At 37.8% G+C, this 20,197-nt stretch overlaps 1 protein-coding gene across 1 annotated transcript in view; it reads right to left on the bottom strand.

Annotated features, from left to right (window-relative positions):
• LOC137290654 (laminin subunit alpha-2-like) overlaps nt 1–20,197 on the bottom strand; it is a 135,894-nt gene that overhangs the window by 66,490 nt on the left and 49,207 nt on the right. The window contains exon 2 of the mRNA XM_067821730.1: nt 12,839–13,119. Coding sequence (XP_067677831.1) covers nt 12,839–13,119 — 281 coding nt within the window. The remainder of the gene's footprint in view (nt 1–12,838; nt 13,120–20,197) is intronic.

Raw genomic sequence — 20,197 nt, 5'->3', positions numbered from 1 at the left:
CATCCAGAGAATCAAACCTCGGTCTTCAAGTGTGATGATCAAACAGTTCAACAACTTGGCTATAAAACATCCATTACATGGTACCCTGATTTTATTAATAAAAATTGAAAAATGTGGTGGAACAGGATAGCATGTCAGCTGGTGGTCAGTATAAGTAGGTATCACAATGTCTGGGAGTCAAATTTATCTCTCTTATACTGTGGGCCAGAATATGTCCTTAAGAGATAATATTGTTGGGTAATATCTTCGCACACAAAATATCCAGATGGAAGCAATATCTGACCTTCTCGTTTCCTGTATATGACATTCCACAACACAGTATCAAAACATATCATTATATAGACAAGTAAGAAATAGAGCAAAATGTGATCAGGTCTTATTGACAACCACCTTTTCTTCCTTTGAAACACCTGAACTCTTTGAATAAGATTGGCTTTCAGTGTTATGGATATCATAAGAGGAAAAACTAAAATTAACTTGAGATTTTGTGATAATGTTATCAATTCTTGTACATACCCTCAAATCCATTCACACACCCCTCGTATAGACCCTCACAGAAATATGTGTTGGGGATTAAAGACACCCTGCATGTTACACTATGGGGTGTTTGTCCAGTGTATCTGGCGACATGTTCAATTTGCACGTTGGATGTTATGTGACAGATGACAATAGTGAGGAATGACCTATAAGATTGTTGACTCAGTCACATTAAAGGGGCCTTACAGAGGGAGAGGCTCTGTCTCTAGTCTGCATACAGGGATCAAGGCCCATTACTGGGGTAGATGTTCTGTCTCTAGCCTGCATACAGGGATCAAGGCCCATTACTGGGGTAGATGTTCTGTCTCTAGCCTGCATACAGGGATCAAGGCCCATTACTGGGGTAGATGTTCTGTCTCTAGCCTGCATACAGAGATCAAGGCCCATTACTGGGGTAGATGCTCTGTCTCTGGCCAGCACACAGGAATCAAGAACCCATTACTAATATAGATGTTCTGTCTCTGGCCAGCATACATGGATCTAGGCCCTTTACTGGGGTAGATGCTTTGTCTCAGACCACCACACAGAGATCATGGCCCATTCCCGGAGTAGATGCTCTGGCCCAGACCAGCCAAGAGGGATCAAGGCACATTAGTAAGGTAGATGCTCTGTCTCAGGCCAGCACAAGGGGATCAAGGCCCATTACAAGGATAGCACACAGAGATCAAAGCCCATTACTGGGGTAGATGCTCTGCCCCTGACCAACCAAGATGGATCAAGGCACATTGGTAGGGTAGATGGTCTGCACCAGATCAGTCCAGGGGCATCAAGGCCCATTACTGAGGTAGATGCTCTGTCTCACAGTATGAAATATCTGTATTCATCGCAAATGTTTGAATTCTCAAGAGGCATGTGTTTAGTTTGTCTATATTTTCCAGTTTTGTAAACAGTAACTTATTCATCTATTTCATTTTAAATGAAACCAGACGACAAATTCTACAGTTCCCAGAGCAAATAATAGAACTCACTCTGTTATTTCGTAAATATTTTGCATAGAATGAATCAGACAAAGAACCAGTTGAAAAGCAACAGATACAATATTTCCAAGATTATGGATGTGATATATGCAATCCGAGTCACATTCTGTACAGAGCCTCTCTGTGTAATATGACTGTCTACGTGGCGACCCCTGTCCCATGTAATCCCTAGGAGGCCCGTGTACCACACACCTTGCTTGTGACAGAGGCAATTGACAACTCCGGGAAAACATTAGCTGTGATCTCGCAGGTCATATGTGCACACAAAATGTTTGATTTTGTTTGATAACATGACAGGGGCATTGACTGATGTAGAAATGTACACCCACATCCATACAGCCACATCTTATCCATGTTTACATGGAACTACAACATCTGGTGTCTGTAGGCTCTAGGAATGGTGTGATGGACGTAAGGAGTTGGATATCACTGGGATTGAAGTTGAAGATTGAGGTGGAGGTCACTATCTAGATTGAAGTTGATGATTGAGGTTTAGGTCACTAATGAAAATGAAGTTGAAGATTGAGGTGGAGGTCACTACTGACATTGATGTTGATGATTGAGGTGGAGGTCAATATTGACATTGAAGTTGATGATTGAGGTGGATGTCAATATTGAGATTGAAGTGGAAGATTGAGGTGGAGGTCACTATTGAGATTGAAGTGGAAGATTGATGCGGAGATCACTATTGAGAAGGAAGTTGAAGATTGAGGTGAAGTTGATGTTTAAGTTAAAATTTAGACTATGGTGGAGACTGAAGTTAAGACTGAGGTTGAGGTAAAATGTTGCATGATTATTCTGAAGCCTTGCTAGGATGGCCAACTGACATGAATGTTGCACCCTGTGTAACTAGCACTTAGTCCCTGAAAACACATAATTGTGATAGTAACAAATAAGCCCATTAAAACTGAAAAGGACCTGCAGTGAGTTGGGAGACCCTGAACCTTGGGAAATCTATACTTACTTATTAAGGGTTTTGCAAGGGGGGCTATATATTAGAGAAAATAATGTAGTGTAGGGACAGTGACACAGACTGTTAAACTGCAGTTCGTAAAATGGCACTGAAGAAGATCGGATAGCTTCACACTTTTTAACAATCTTGATCAAAACCAGGATAACCAATTGAGTGACCATCACCTTGGTTATAAATGTTAAGCTTACAGTGTGGTGGGCCTTTTGACCCCACTTTGTTCTTGTATGCAAGATATTGTTTTCTAGATTATGTTATGTGGCAGTGAGCAATATTCAGTCTACAGTAAAACCTGTGTAAACCAGCACCCCACAGGACTAAAATGAAATGCCGGTCCAGACAGGGTGTCAGATTAGACAGACAATTTTCCAACATGGCTGCCATTTACACACTCATCAATCTCCTTATCCCGATCATGCATTTCATCTTTGATCCAAAAGGATTAATTAGTGTATTGGACTATGGGTCCTCCATTGTACTGCTCATACCTATGCTGGTTTAGACAATGTTAATTACAGTTAAAACTGCTTGTTGGGACTGGAAAGTTGTGCCGGAATACAGAATAGACAGGTGCTGGATTAGACAATGTTTTAATGATCATGATATTGTTGTAAAATGGCAAGACCAAATTTTATGGCAGTTTTAACCTTGTGCCAGATTAGACATGTATCAGAGTTGGCAGGTTTCAGTGTACATCACAATGCTTTGAGAACCAGTTTGGGGACAGACAAACCTTTGTGATGACCTACAAACAATAAAGTGACCTAGTCTCACCACCTAATCCCTTATTCATATTTTAAGGAATTGCATCATCTGAACATATTCTAACCTAAAATGTGTTTGAAGAGTTTGAAGGGACGATTGGAAGAATGATGTTAGAGGATGTTGGCACTTGAATATAGAACTAGCTGTAAAGTTTCAGGGTTGAACAAATCAAGGTTTAAAATGGAGTCCAGTGATATGGCTTTTATAGATTTTAAAAGCCGTATGAGTGGCATGTGAGATCAGAAAGAAGTTGGTAAATATATATGACAAGTATATGTATGGCAACTTCTTATTTATTTTACAGCACAAGTGGCCCAGAAATGTTGTTTTAAACAACAAATGAGAAACTGCCATTCATTTATTTGCATTGTATAAAATAGTATGTGGTTTATGTTGCACTGAAGTGTTCCACTGACTTGAGGTTGTAGATAGGGTCTGATTCAGACACTAAGTTCACCTCAGGCTTTCCTTTTCAACTAACATACCATTGATTGCTGTACACAGGACTAGTGTACATTTCAACAGAGAGCGGTCAATAAAATCCTTGGAACACAGTATGGGTCAGTGTTTCCAACACTGATGTGTGACTTTCAGAAATTATCTTTCTGTGATATCACACACAAAACATTGTGATTATCACCAAGGTGTTAAACAAACGCACTACAGTGTGAATTTCTGGATTAATAGTTTCTTGTTGACCGATATTGCTTGCTAAACAGTCTAACCGCCTAAACACCTTCACATGGTGAGGAAATCTGTTGTCTAAATGTGCATTCAACCAACACTTAGTCTCTGAAGATACATAATTTTGATAGAAACAGAAAACTTTGTATCACCTGAAAAAGAGCCCATTTTAACATCTACACTTTCATCAGACTCGTGACGATTCCCCTAGCAACCTGTGTTTGACATATGGGGCAACTAATGAAGTCGCGTTTTCAGGCTCACTAGCAAGACTGACACAAGTAGTTGTGTCCCAAATGTACAGATTGATGTTATGATGCCAATCACTGGATTATTTTATCCAGACTTGAATATATACAGATTGCCATCATATACCTGAAATATTGCTGAGAATGACATAAACAAACGTATAAACAAACACTTGCGTCATTTGGGCATGTATAATTATTACAATCATATAAAGCTAGGACTGGGCAGAAGGTAAAATATTGTACGTCACGGACAGCAAGAAAGACTGGTGCGTTTCCTAATGCATTTGTCAGTCTGCAAAACATGGTAAAGACATCTGTTTTGTATTAATGGTAAAGTATACTTTGCAGATTTCAAAAGGCATATAAGTCATAATTTTGAAATTTGCAAAATTTAATTTTTACAATCAAAGTGGCACGTAATGTGATAACTTGTCAAACTGACAAGACATGAAATAAGAGTTCTGCTATGTCCATGTAAGTTTATGATTTTACTTAGCCTATATTCCATGTTATGTATAACGCAGGTGCCTCATAAGTTTAGAAGTCATCCATGGATCCCAAGACCCATGTTATGGTGAGGGATGACTGTACTAAATAACAGATGTAATAACCATTTCTTAACTAAAATCTACGCTGGCATGAATGTCTAGAGGCATTCATCACATGGCACAGGACAGAAATCAGCAAATGATTTATTTTTGTGGTTTACAGTAAGCAAATTTAGTAGTAAGAAAACATTTATATATTGTTATGTTCATTATTGACAGTGTAAAGATCAAAGATCTGCTGTAGTGGTAGCTCAGGGGCACATTGCAAGTCCGTTTCTTTTGGAAATTATGGAATGAGTGATGTCAGCAAGTTCACTTGAAAATTCAAATAACATCTATGAACATTACCAATTTTTCTCTTTAAAAAAGACAAATTGTATTCAGAAAAACTTATGCTCACAATATAATCACAAATAATTATTTTCAGTCAACACACTCTATAACAATTTTGGATTTGTTACCTGTAAGACTAGCCTTTCATCTCCACTTTGAAGACTTTTTTATCACTAATGTCTTTCCGAATAATGCTGGGTATCAGACAAACAACTATCCATTATCTTTCTGTCTGTTGTTAGTCAAGTCATATAGCACAGCTCCTACCATTTCACCTCACACCTGCAAAACTGGATTGTGACTGTTTTGTAGAGTGTTTAAAGAGGCACTGATCCAGAGCAATATCCATGGTCTGGTTGTTACTCATATTATTGTTTTTCTCACATGAGTACCGGATGATTATCTCAGAATTATTGACTGGCTTGCGATCTCTGCTGTGCCACTTGCAAGCACAATTGGTAATGCAAGCATAGACTGATCAACTAAGATCACTCATTAATATTTCCATCTTCATTATTGTGACAAAAGATGAAAACATTCTGAAATTTGACTTCATCAGTCAGTGGTAGAAAATGTTAGAACTGTCTATGTACATCTTTAGTTTTTGTCTCACAGTCATAATTAGCTCAAAATAATATTTATTTGAACTTGGAAACTGAACAAAAAGTACACTATCTGTTTTTAGTGAAGTTATTACATGACTGTAATAACTAGATGCTAGATATCTAGATGCTTTAAAGATTGCCAACTTGAATTAAGTCAAAAATGGTATATAATGCACCTATTTACCCAGGTGAATTTTCAGATTTTTCTAGCAATGGCAAAGTGGGATTGTTTAGTTTACAAATTCAAATAAATCAGATGTGTATTTTTAATTTCACAGGTAATAGACATCATATTTTTACATGATGTGATTAATATCAATGTAAAAAACACAGAAAGAAGATCAAACAGGACAAGTCATTATACCATCCATGTATTAGAAAAAGTGAAAAAATACTACATTGCTGGGATACCACAATTAGACAAGAACTGATATTTTTAACTAATGGCGAATTGACATCCACCCTTCCTAACATCAGACTGTTATGGTTGAAGAAATTCTGCATAGATGGACAGCAGCCCAGTCCCCAAGTTCATCAAGGTTGAAGGAGCATAGACTGATCAGCTGGCAGCTAGGATTCATAGTCAGATTGTTAGCATGAAACATGAACTGTTTAGGATTAGTGCCCCTTTAACCATCTTGCTGTATTCAACAGTCACTCAATAAATGTAACATTTATTAAATTTGAAATTACACTTTTTTAGTAAAGTACAAATTCTAGGTCTTTTTGGAGTTGAGTCTCATCCAGGATTCAAACCCACATCTTCAGAGTCAGGCACCTAATTTCAAACACACAAAATCAGCTACCTAACCTGCTAAGCCACTGCGACTTCCACAAAAATGAAAGTCGGACATCTGGCAGTCTAGGCTGCAGGCTTTGTGTTGGCACAGCTTCCATGGTTGAAGACTATGCTTACACAATGCTATTTAGAAAGTGGTCAAATGTATCATGTTATATTAGTAATGTCGAATATGAACGCCTTTCTTGTATGTTGGGTTACATGACACCTAGCAATATTCAAGTGATTTGACAACAGGCTGCAAAAACAAATAGGGACCAGATAATCCAGTGATTGATATTATGACCATCAATGTATTCTCTTCACTGGCTTCGGGAAAGGTAACACAATAAATATCAGTCAGTGGGTTTACCCACAGTGTGTAGAGTCACCTGCTATGACCTGTAAGGGTTACTGGGAACTTTGTAAACACTCAAACACGGTATCCTCAGATGGTGCTATCATCTATAGGTTGTATCATCAATATGTGGTATCCCGAATAGTTCTTATCACCTCTGCAATATTATGCACTCATTCATCCACCCTAAGAAGCCATTATTTTTTTATGCCAACTAAGCAACCCTGCATCTATTCACTCCAGAAGAGAAGCCTCCAGTTCTATTTATTTTTAAGGAAAGTTATGGAAGTTGACAAACACAAAACATGTGCTTATCTCTGACAAATATGTCAGGCGGTCTATCTAAAGTAAATGTGTCAAAATGTTTTTCAGACTCTTCAGTTCAAGCCAGCATTGAGTGACTACAAATACATCTTTACCACCGGAACATCTGTATTGGAACACTACTACAACTGTGTACTTACCCATGTTCAAACTTGACCCATATCCCATAATTCAATAAATATTTAAAGGGCTTGAGTGCAAGACAGTCTTGGCTAGAATTGACTGGCGATGTTAAAAGGTTCTGCAGATACCGTTAAGGGTCGCTGATTATTTTTATTAAAAAATATTGCTGAGTGTGTCAGAGAGAAAGATTGCCTCGATAAAACTTATACAGTAGAGGTGCTGTACTTTTTGTGTCAAAAGCTTTGTTGTGGTTTTAAGAGGCTGAGTTGTACTGTAGTTCTTGGGAAATTGATTTGACTGGTTGCCAGGAGGTTTATGTAGCTCTCCAACATTTTAAATTGTCAGGAGCAGTCCTTAATTACGTACTTAATATCATTTATGTGTCCATGAGTGGGATTAATGCCTATTTGAATGAAATATACTGAACACCAAAAGAAACACACCTCTGGCTTTTTGCCAAGGTTTCAAATAAGTGGACATAACATGAACACTTACTTTTATGAAATTTAACTTTTTTTGAAGTTTCTTTTGCTGTTCAGTATATGTTCAAGAAACCCCATTCAAGTGCATAATATTTGGCAAGTATTGGTCTTTCCAGAGACTAGATGTTAGTCTGAAGTCTCTGAGGACCAATGCTACCACACTCTAGGAAACCAGACCATCTCCATGTATTAACATTACCTTACGACTATCTTAGTGCTAAGAGAGCTAAAATATAGGCCCAGGCCCTCACTCTTGGGGACCAGACCATCTCCATACTCACGGCAAGTGGGGTGAGTGACTTTCGTTTTATGTTGCTTTTAGTAGCATTCCTGGAACGGGCTTTACACATTACACCCATGTGGGGAATCAAACCTGGGTCTTTGGTATGATGAGCAAATGGTTTAACCACGAGGCTACCCCAACACGCCTCAGTAGCAAATGGAAGTTGATACTACTAATTGCTGTTTGCCAATAATTACATTCTTACTTCATGTCTTGAAGGAGATAAGGTCTGGAACATGAAACAAGTCCGTTTATTTGTCTCAGATGGTTTACAAAACTCTGTTTTCAGACAGAATATCAGAAATAACATGCACCACAAAATGCCAATTTACAAACCCCATCAGTTTTACAGGTCTGATGATGCAAGTTTAAAAACCTGGAAAGTCATAAACACTTTGTTCCATCATTCTATGCAGAATGCTCTGAACGAATCGAAATAAACTTTCTATAAACACTGTTCCGTCCATGATCATTGTTTAAGAAGTAGAACATGCTTATATGCCTCTAGGCAAAGAACATCAAGTAAATCTTGACTGGCATCATCAGTCATCTCCTGGTTCTCTCATGATGTTACACATGGAACAAACAGAAGACAATGCGCATTTGCAGGTTTGTTACAGGTGGAAATTTGTTGATGTGACAGTAATGTATTGTTAATGTCTTCTACACCCCCAGCTGTCTGCAAGGCCCTGAGAGCAAGCCAGCAAGTGAGGAATTGTGACATGTCATCATCAATTGTGGACAGATGGCCATTAAACATTGGTCTAGCATACTGTCCAACATCTGGTTGAATGGTTGCTATGGTTGTTGGGTGAGTGTTGTTTTATGCAGAAGTTCTTCAGGATCGAGCTACAACACAATGGTGGATAAAAAAGTGGGCTGAGGTATGGTAAACTGGTGGTTGAAAACATGAGCAGCATGACCAGTCATACATTGTAACCATCTGATCCTCATCAATGGGTTCGGTGTATGGTGTAAGTGAGTGAGATTGGTTACCTGCCCCTCTCAGCAATTCTTCTGTTACATCACTGTGAGTCTGCTTGGTGTGGGAAAAAGGCCTAAAGTGACACATCTCTTAGATGTATACCATTTTGGTGAAGCTAGAGGGATCCAAACCCATGAACCTAGCTTTCATATCTGCCCAGCTAATTGCTGTACCTGTGAGCCCTGAGTGAGTGAGTGAGTGAGTGAGTGAGTGAGTGAGTGAGTGAGTGAGTGAGTTAATATTTAATGTCACTGTAAGCCCTGAGCTATAAGTGACCCTGAAATCATGGTGCCGGAAGCGCTCTGAACCATATCAGTTGTGCCTTCCAACCAGTCCTCTCTGTAATGCAAAATCCCTAATGGAGTCTAGATTTTCCTCAGGTTCCATCTCACTGAGACTCCTTGACTACAATGTTCTTTACTTTCAGAGACTATACCGTAGTGAGTGGGCTCCCCGAGATAGCGGTTGTTGAACACTATTGGTGGGAATGAAAGCTATATGCTTATGTTTCCTGAAATGAAACACAGTTTATTCAGCTAAGAAATTGTGTATTTCTGACTGAATGTAAGATCAGACAAGCAGAGTCTGAAGATGTAAGATTCTTCTGCACGTTCTCTGTAAACACCAGACATCTTTGTGGGCTTTCTGTCTCCATTTGTATGAAATATCTTAGTCATACAAACCCACCTTTCCCTGACCTGAAGCCTCTTTGCCCTGTTCTCTGACCCACGACAACACCATTAATCAGTGGTAATTGCGATTAACTTCTACATACATTAGCATTACTCCAATAGAAGTATGTAATTAATATCATACCAACAAAAGCATTAGTTAGGCAGTAAGAATATTTAGTTTATCCATTCCCCTAAGCTTACCCACCACTGTTATTGACTGTGGAATAAATACCCACCACTGTTATCGACTATGGAATAAATACAATCAACACCCTCATAATGTTGAGTTTATTCAATAAAAATAATTCTTGCCAACAAAAAGTTGGTTGAAACGTATGGATGATAAGTGCATCCAGTTAATGCATGACAGACATGTTGGCAGGGAATGTGCAATGTATCTCATCTGTTATTGACCAAGTTAATAAGTTCATCTGTTTGATAATTGACAGACAGACAATATGCAATGTATCTCACCCATTGTTACTAACCACTGCTCTCAAAAGTAACCCAGCAGTGTGTTTCTCTAGCCAATTCAGATGCCATCTTATTTCATTATAAACACAAGTTCTATGGTTCCTGTGAAGTACCTCCACTAATTGCTCAAAGCTGGCATCTATATCAGTCCAAGAACTGACTTCAGAACTGATAACTTTGTCCCTCAGTATCTCTACTAACTGACAAGTTGATCCCTTGCATGGAAATCACAATATTATCAACAGTAAAGCAGTTGACAGCCAGCAGCAGTGAAACTGGGGATGTTGTCAATAGCACTGTCCCTGGTAGATGACTGCCCGTGTCAGTTGTCCATAGGTGTGTAAGGTGCTGTCAATCACCATGTTAACACTAGTATTACCTGCACTAGGTGCTACTCAGGGTTATCAGTAAACAGATAAACACGAGTATCCTATCACATGAACCCAGCTGGCTGATACAGCTAGGTGTAGTGTGTGACAACATTTTAGAAACATCCATACTGTTGCAAACAGAATATTAAAAATGATAAATAATAAAAACATTTTCTGTCAACTATGTTTACAGGCACAATTTCTTTAAGGGAGACAGCTTGTTTGTTATATATGATGCAACATTTCAGAATACATTCTTATACCATTGTCAAGCAAGAGTTGCCATGTGCAGCTAATTGTTTTGGGAGGCCTCAACCACTTGTTGGATTTTGATCAGTGTGAGTGAGTGGGTGGGTGAGTGGGTGAGTGGGTGAGTGAGTGAATGAGTGAGTGAGTGGTGTCCTATGCCACTTTTAGCAATATTCCAGCAATATCAAGGCAGGGGACACCAAAAATGGGCTTCACTCATTGAATGTATACCAATGTAGGGAATTAAACCAGGTCTTTAGCATGATGAGGAAATGCTTTAACCGCAAGACTACACCATTGCCCCGATGTAATAAACTATGGTCATAGGGAACTAAATGGTTATAGAAGTCAACTTGAGTTCATCATAACTTTAGTTAACTATATAGGTAAGTTTATGCAAATAAAAAGAAACTATACACCTACCATGGAAAGTGGCTAAAAATATAATACCAAATAGTTCTTCAATAGTGATGTGTCATAGTTGTGTATTTGACCTTTAATTACACACTATTTCAGCTACAGTTTACAACTGGACATTTAGTTGATGAATTGTAACTTTGGGTCAGATTTCTAGTGTATACTTTCTTTTGCAGGTCAGTTCAAGTGACAGACTTGCAAATCCATGTACATGACCAAGTGCACAAGTAACAAATAAGTCAACAATGAGATACTTCCATGAAATATGCATGATCACACAAGCAACACTTCTCGAACACCCTTCATAATTCAAATGAAAAGTTTCTCAACCTTGAGCAATGAAACCCACCCACTACTTGTACCTAAACCTATAGTTGTATGCATCACTCACATAGGTGTCTAATTATAATTCAAATCAAATTTCAATTCTGTCACTAAAAATAAAACGCACTAAGTTTTGATATTTGTAAGTATATCACATTACTACTGAATGTAAAGGACCATAAAAAGTCAATAAAAAACTGCTAACAATGTAATTTTTGAGATGGGTAAAATGTGAGGGATAATAGAAAGGCTGAAATGCACTTGAATCTCTACATGTGCACAGGCTGCGAGGCTAATTAAAGTTCACTTGATACACCTAATAACCCACCTCTACTGGGACATGGCTATTTAAGATACACACTGCGGGTAATGTATGGAGGGCTGTCTCTGCCACAATTTAACCATGAGCTACAGGTGTGCATGGGCTGTAATAACACTGGATTCAAATCATTGCCATGCTGTAACGTTATTCTGATGCTAGGGCCATCTGCCGTGTTTAGGAACATCTGGGTCTGTGGAATGAAAACTTTTTGGAGAGGCATATAGAAAGAAATTTGGGTACTGAGGTAAGTGAGTGAGGTGAGTGAGGTGAGTGAGTGAGTGAGGTGAGTGAGTGAGGTGAGTGAGTGAGGTGAGTGAGGTGAGTGAGGTGAGTGAGGTGAGTGAGTGAGGTGAGTGAGGTGAGTGAGGTGAGTGAGTGAGTGAGTGAGCAAGGAATATTCTAACAATATCATGAAGCGGGGACACCAGAAAAAGGCTTCACACATTGTACCCATATGGGGAAATGAACCGGGTCTTTGGCGCTCAGGAAGAATAACAATATGTGGATGAACAACACATTCAGTGCATAGCAATATGCTACTAACTATGACTTTATAAACCTACATAAACATCATGTAATATACAATGATATTATAATCAGTAATTTTCATGAAGGTGAGTCTGTTTTTTGTAAATCTGGAGTCGCAAGGCCACTAAAATTTTTTATTTCAGTCACAAGGGGAGGGTAATAATACAAATATTTGGGAGAAGGATGACAAAACTATGAAGCGGTTTTGAATATTGTCCGTTTTTTTAATTGAATATTGGGTTTGAATATTGTTGCTTTGGGAAGGGTTACATAAAAACTGTACGATGACATTGGGAGTCATAAAAATAACATAACCACTGATGAAGACAATTATTTTCCCTATCCACAAAACATTTGTAACTTTTTGACCTGTCGTAATTCTTTAGTTTTATCAAAGGCTTACGAATGTCGTAACAATACAAGTGTTTTGTGGATCGGGGCCCAAGAGACTATACAGAAAAGCTAATGTCACTGACCTGTCCAAGATCCAAGGTGATGGTCACATAGTTGTACTCAAACCCATTGGTCAGCGTCGGACTCTGCCACCACTGGTTGCTCCCATCAATGGCATTCCTGATTGAATGGCGCTGAGCAGGATTCAGACTCCTCACATCACAAATATCACAATGACGATTCTCTGCAGGGAATATCCTCACATGTTCCACAAGTTTACAAAACACTTCGGGCTTCTCTCCACACGTTGCATTAGTCACAATTTGGGCTCGGGAGGCAAGGTTAAACACAACCGGGAACAGGTCTGAAACACAGAGGTTATGGTGCTGTAAGAACATGCTTTTGTTTGATATCATGAGTTTAGGTTAATGCTGCTTTTAGCAATATTCCAGCAATTTCATGGCAGGTGACAAGAGAAATGGGCTTCACACATTGTACCTATGTTGGAAATCGAACACAGACTTTTGCCGTGAGAAGTGAATACTTCCACCAATCGGCCTTGGCACCACCCCTTTCAGTTGCTATAATGAATTAGAAGAAGAGGATTTACATTATTTGACTTGTTACAGACAAATCATGGTTTGATAGTGTGCCTAATCTATCCACAAATAAATTCACCTGTACTTAGAATACATCCAACTATATTTAAGAGTTACCTGCCCCTGTCGTTCATAAAAACTTGAGTGAGTGAGTGAGTGAGTATGGTTTTATGCTGCTTTCAGCAATAGGCCATGAATATCACAGCGGGGACACCAGAAATGGATTCACACATTGTACCCATGTGGGGAATCGAACCCCAGTGTTTGGTGTGGGGAATTGAACCTGGGTGTTCAGTGTGACAAGCGAATGCTTTTACCACTAGGCTACCCCACCACTCTCCTGTAAGCAAGAATTCTCAATAAATATTGTTATCAAGAAGTTTTCGTAACACACCTTAAAGAATTAGCTAGTGTTTCACAGATCTAGCAGGCGTTCTTAAAAACCAAAGAATTTAGTGTATATTGGTACAAATTTCCCAAACTAATACATGACACATAATTTTATACTGATAGGTGTACCTTACGTATAAAGGATGATTCCTGCAACTGACAAATGATACTGACATACACTCACCAATTATCATCCCATGCAACACACTAAGGAATCCTTCAATCCTCTTCTGTGAACATTTGGAAGATGTCAAAGCTAAAACTGCTACCAGATGCTAACAGATGCACATGCTAGTCAGTACTATCTCTGTTCTTGATTCATTTGAAGTAAATCATTTCATTCAATATAAGTGAGTGATAATTACATGGGTGTCAGTTACATCAAGGATGTGAAGTCCACTAATGACAAGAAAATAATTGCTGTGAATCTGAAAGCTTTGAAACGGAAGTGTGTGTTTGTCAAAGTTCATGATTCTGATTCTGCTTTTTTGTGTAATGTACCAAATGTTTTGGAAAAAGATTAAAGTTTTAGTTTTTCATTTGTAATACACCACCTTTAAGTTTTGATTCCGATCTCATAAAAAGTCAATCATTTCAAACATTGCAAGAACTGTTATGATTGTACAAGTTACAATTTATGAATCTTAAACCTATGAAGTTTGAATTTTCTTTTGCGTTTGGGATTATTGTTGGTAGTGCTTGAATCATGTTTTTTATTGCCTATCTTATTCTGGATTATATTCATGATACCATCCAGTTATTCATATTGTTCTACTTTGGGATGTGCATGTATTTTTACTGTTTTACAATATTTTTAACAATGTTCCTTTTAAGTTCAACTTAATTTGGCAGTAAATGTTTTCCTTGAGTTCTACAATGGAAAAACTGTCTTTTATTTTCAGTACTCTGTAATTTCTGTTTTGGTTTTTCAGGGCAATAAATCTATTATGATTGAAACAGTTTGTAAAGAATGACTATTTTGGATGTTACTTTACAGTGTCAGTCAAACACAATTATTGTGTTAGACATTTCATCAACCAATTTAATGTTAAACCAATGTAATTGTAATATTTATCAATTACACAAAATGTTTTGAAAGGATTATGACTTCAATGTTAACTGCAAAACCCTTTACAATTATGTAGTTTTAGAAGAACAAATTTGTCGATCATGTTCTGTTCCATGTACATTTTGTTTGTTGTAGATATCAGAGAATAAATTTTGTAAAAAAATGAAAATTTTACTTCTTATAAGTTTCTCATACAAAGTAAGAAAAAGATGAAAAAATCTTATAAGAAATTTTTGTCACTAAGAAATGAGTAAGATTCTTATAAGAAACACCATTTTCATTTCTTATAAGTTTCTTATTCCCAGTTATTTCTTATAAGAATCTTATAAGAATTCGTCTTCTTATAAGAATCTTATAAGAATCTTATAAGATCTTATAAGGTAAAACCGTATGGGTTTGTATCAAGTTTAGCCTTTTAGGACAGATGAAAGTTATATAATGTGAGTGGGTATAATTCAACCGTTCAGAATCTTGCTGCTACCTGCAGTGAGTGACAGTTGTCAATATTTAGTTAAAAGAATTGAAAATGTATATGCATTGTTTCCTCAAAACTGAAAGAATCTCTTGTGCCTATGAGAAAACAAGGTCAATGATTCAGGAGGTGAATGCCACATATGACATTAATTAACACAGAACACTGAACTTGTAAACACAATCCATGAACCAGGGGTAAATATTCTTTTTACACTGTGAAATAAATAATTTATAATTGAATGAAATAAATGTTTTCTTGTTTATCACATCAGTACATTTGTTACTTCTACAAACAAAAAACATGCTCCATCTGTATTCTGTTTGATGACAAAACCATATTTGGGTAAACAAAAATCCAATTTGAATTCAAATATCCCAACTGTGGTTGACATATGATTCATGGTATCACTCTTAACTCAGTCAATAAAACACAGATTTGGGACAATAACAAACAAATGGTTTCCATATGCTTCAGTCACCTGCTTCCTGATCGGATAAATACACCACCCCCTAGCACTGAATCAAGCTCAGTGATTGGATAAATATGCAAATGTTTATACAAGACAAAACATGGAATGTCCCATACCAGGTGCTTGCAAAGTGTTCAGTGGAAGAAATGGGTGAGATTGTTGTTTAACTGTTTTGGGAGTAAAGGATTAAATATGTTGACAAAATTAGGTAACATCATTGTTTATATTGTGTTTAATCCATAGTTCTTTGTAGCCATAGTTGTTTGGACCTAAAATCTACAATATACCTTGGAAAATTTCAGGGGGGTGAGGCAGCCTATTGGTCAAAGCATCTGCTCATCGTGCTGAAGACTAGGGTTGATACCTTTACACGTGTGAAGCCCATTCCTGGTTTCCCTCGTCGTGATATAGCTGGAATATTGCTAAAAGTGGTGTGAAACCAGCACTGCAAACTCCTGCCTTTCCAGTCTGTAAAATTGGCGACCGGACGATCAGTTTTAAAATGTTGCAAACCCGATGGTCTTTGACAAATCTGACTTTGAGTATAATTACTAAAGATTTGACTGAAACAGATTTGAAAACATCAAGCAGTTACCCTATTCTTAATTACCTTCCTATTATTTTCGTTAATACAGTAAATTCTGGGCTGTTAACTTTCCAAATGGTCTGGTAACTTTTGAGAGTTGCCAGACCAGTCGTCTGGCTGAAATTTTGGAGAGTTTCCAACACTGGTAAAACCAGTCACACTCAATCATTCATAAATTCAATCCTCAAATATATCTTATGCTGGATATTTTAGTAACTTCCAACATAATAAACAATACATCCTGGAATCTCTAATCACTGACCTGTTGGAGCAAGCAAGTAAGTTTTACCCTGCCTTTAGTAATATTCCAGCAATATCACGGTGGGGAAACCAGAAATGGGCTTCACACATTCTACCCATGTGAAGAATTGACCCGGGTCTGTATGGTGAAGGGTAAGTCAGCACTTACTAGAAAGGATAATTTGGGACCTAGTGTTGCAGCCAGCCCAACACTACCATATGATGTAAAACCATGCTGCATGTGACATTTGGCAATATTGTGTCTGTGTTGAGCAACAACACACCTGACATGGGCTAACCTGAACCTCCACTGTGAAGAAGAAAGGTTTTTACCAACAAGTGTAGTGACCCAATCATTCCTAAGCCACTTTGAAGAGTGTTCTAGTTACATGATGTTGTGCCAGCTTATTGTTGAGGAAAATACCAAAGATGCACAGGTCATAGATGTGTACCAACTGGATGAAATCCAATAAAATATGGCCTACTTGCAGTAAGCTATCACAACTGAAATCTTATGTTAAAGCATTGAAAGAACAATTACCTTAACACCAAGACTGCATTGTTGAGGTGCATGACTCAGTGAAGTTTTACAATACTTTTAACAATATTCCAGCAATATCACAGCAGGGTACACCAGAGACAGGCTGTGAACACTGTACCCAGCATTTAGGGAACTGAACCACTGCTTTAACCACTAGGCTATCCCTACACCCCTAAACAGTTGAAGTGGGCCAAGACATCCAAACAAATCCAAGAGTATAACCAAGAGGAATATAAGGTCTTAACTTATGCCACCATATCCTGATACTGCAAGGGGAAGCAACTTTTCACAGTGAGTCAGTATTTACAATCACAGCAGACATGCCATGACAACATGTTTACCAAGTAACATATAACACACAACACATCAAAATGTTATTTTTCTCTCAAACATTTTAATTGATCAAACATTAATTATTGAATAATGTGATAAAAGTATTTCCCAAATAACTGATAAAAGTTTATTAAAATGTCTTTGTAACTCTAGATGTTTGAAAAAGTCACATACACAAGGCACCTCCATGACACATTAAAAAAACGCTCCAAGTAGATCAAACAGGATTAAGTAAATAGGCCTACAAGAACACCTCTGACCATCAACAATGATTTGCAGCAGTGTAAAAGGGACTGTTTTTCATCCTATAGGAATGTGACCAGGATTTGTATGCAACATGTCTGCATTGCTGAAATCAAGGACGGTTGTCCCTCTAACTTTCTCACCCACAACAACCAGCTGTACTCACATGAGGTAGGAATGTCTGGTAAACAGTAAGGCACATAGTTTTAAGTGGGAGAGGTACATCTGGCAAACAGTAGAGACGATTCTTTTCAGAGTCAATGCATTTAATGCTGTTTAATGATCTACCCTTGATGAAGGACAACAGAACAATACGTACAGGCTTTCAATGTATTCATTACTCCATTGAAATCCACTTTTGATGCATAAACATATAAACACTGTGCCGTACCATGTTTTCGGGGGAACATGTTTTTGGGTATTTCTTTTCCCCGTAATTTGTTGTGTACAGTGAGATGACAGCGCCACCTGTAAAAACCATCTCATGTGCAGAAACTTCCATCGCAATAGAAACACAAAATGTTAGAAATGTTCAGCTTTCAAGGAAGTTGTGGCCTAATTTCTGTCAAACATAGTACGTCATTTCTAGTGCTCGTGCTTGCGGACAAGCCATGAAATGTATGTTGCATTAAAAACCAGCGGACGACAGAACATCATCTAACAATTAATTCATAAAAGGTGAGGTGATATTTATTTACATAATTACAGTTTTGATAATCTACTGATACGCTATAATGTTCACGATCATCTTTTGCGCTATTACCCCGAAAACCCGTTACACCATGGTAATTAAATTCAGCCAAATCAGATACTTGAAGGGGAAATACACATAGACAATCATATTTTCAGGTGATTGCACAGCAGAACTCACAGGTGTTTTACAGTTTGTGTGTTTGTCTTCCGCTTGGCCCTTCCTCTAAGCGCTCTAAATGCTTCAATGCAGATTTGCTTCAGGTTCTGTACCTTCAATATCACTGGGGCTCCTTTCCAACTTAAATAAGGTTATTTGATTCTTCTGAATTACTTATTTACTTTTTTTCAGAGACTAAGAGTTATTTTAATTATTTAACATCAAGTTACCTTTCAAACCCATCATAAACAGACAAAAAAAACAACAACCTGTACAAAACAAAACTACATGAAATGAACCTGTTCAACTCTATCCAGCTATCAAACCCAACAGGGATAATACCTCTGACTCGGCCCTACATGCTGGATACTTCAAGGCACGTCATTGTTTTGATCTCAGTGTCTGACAAAACACCCCATTCCTCTCCCTTCTCACACTGCCCCTCCCCTCCCCATTCTTCCTGTCCCCCGCCTCCTCCCCTTGCAAGATGTGGGTATGTGATCCTTGGCATCAAAGGGTCCCCTGTGAGTCACTGAGACATACAGACAAACATTACAGGCTATTAAGGGTTAGATTATCCTCCTGGAAAATTGGGGTTAGGAGGAGCAGGACCTACAACCCCGCTGGGCCTGGAAGCGTAAGAAGTGGCTGGAAGTTATCATGTTAAGGGAATTTATAGCTCTAATTAAACACCAATTATCCACTGTTCAAAATGATGTACAGGAATTACAAAGTCAATATTTTGTTTAGGTGTAGTGGGACAATAAAGCGGTTGTGGGACTGAATGTTGCAATTACACTCTGACACAGAAGTAGCCAGAGGTTTAATGACGTGCAATTAATAAATGCCAGGGAGTGTTTGTTCTGTGATTGTGACTAACAGTCTTTAAAAAAAAGAATAGCCTACAGGAAGGAACGGGACCGCAGAGCACACCTTGACTGAATAAGTTTAGTGATGAAGAAACATGAATAGATCACTGTAGAAGTATGCATGTGTTTCTTTTCAGATATACTGAGTTAAAGTTTCAAAACAGGGAGAAGTGGGATATATGTGATGCAAAAATTCATACACCAATTTGATTATTTGTTTATGAGATGTTTGGTCAAATGTGATAATTCAGCTAACAATTTGAGCTTTTTCAAAATAAAAATGCATAATTTAATGAATACATTTCTCATGAGAAAGATATAAAGAATCAGTACTCCGTAGCTGCTAGATGCAGCTGTGTTTAGGTTGAACTTGGTCCTTTGATGTTTTCATAAAACAAACATGAATTCCTTTCAAAAAATACTCAGCATCAATTCCAACTACACAGGTTAATTGCAAAGTCTGGTAGGTATTCATTCTCACGACATCATCAATCCTTATGAGGAAGCCCTTTCTGCACCTTTCAAGGAAATAAACTTTCTTATTTAAAACAAAATGACTCCATTTTTCAATGCCCTTCAACAGACCAGTATCTCATTTGTGTTTAAGATCCTCAAATTATCTCCAGCCTATATACTCTAACACATTATAATTAACTTCTAAACAAAACAATTTAGATTCTTTTGTAATTAACAAGAACTAATTTAAGTCTCCTACCTCCAAGCACATGGCCCATGTACATGTATCCTCACTGAACCACAGCATGCTTCATACCCAAAA

The sequence above is a fragment of the Haliotis asinina genome, chromosome 7 (genome assembly GCF_037392515.1).
Source record: "Haliotis asinina isolate JCU_RB_2024 chromosome 7, JCU_Hal_asi_v2, whole genome shotgun sequence".
Lineage (NCBI taxonomy): Eukaryota > Metazoa > Mollusca > Gastropoda > Lepetellida > Haliotidae > Haliotis > Haliotis asinina.
This window is presented reverse-complemented; position numbering and strand designations above follow the sequence as displayed.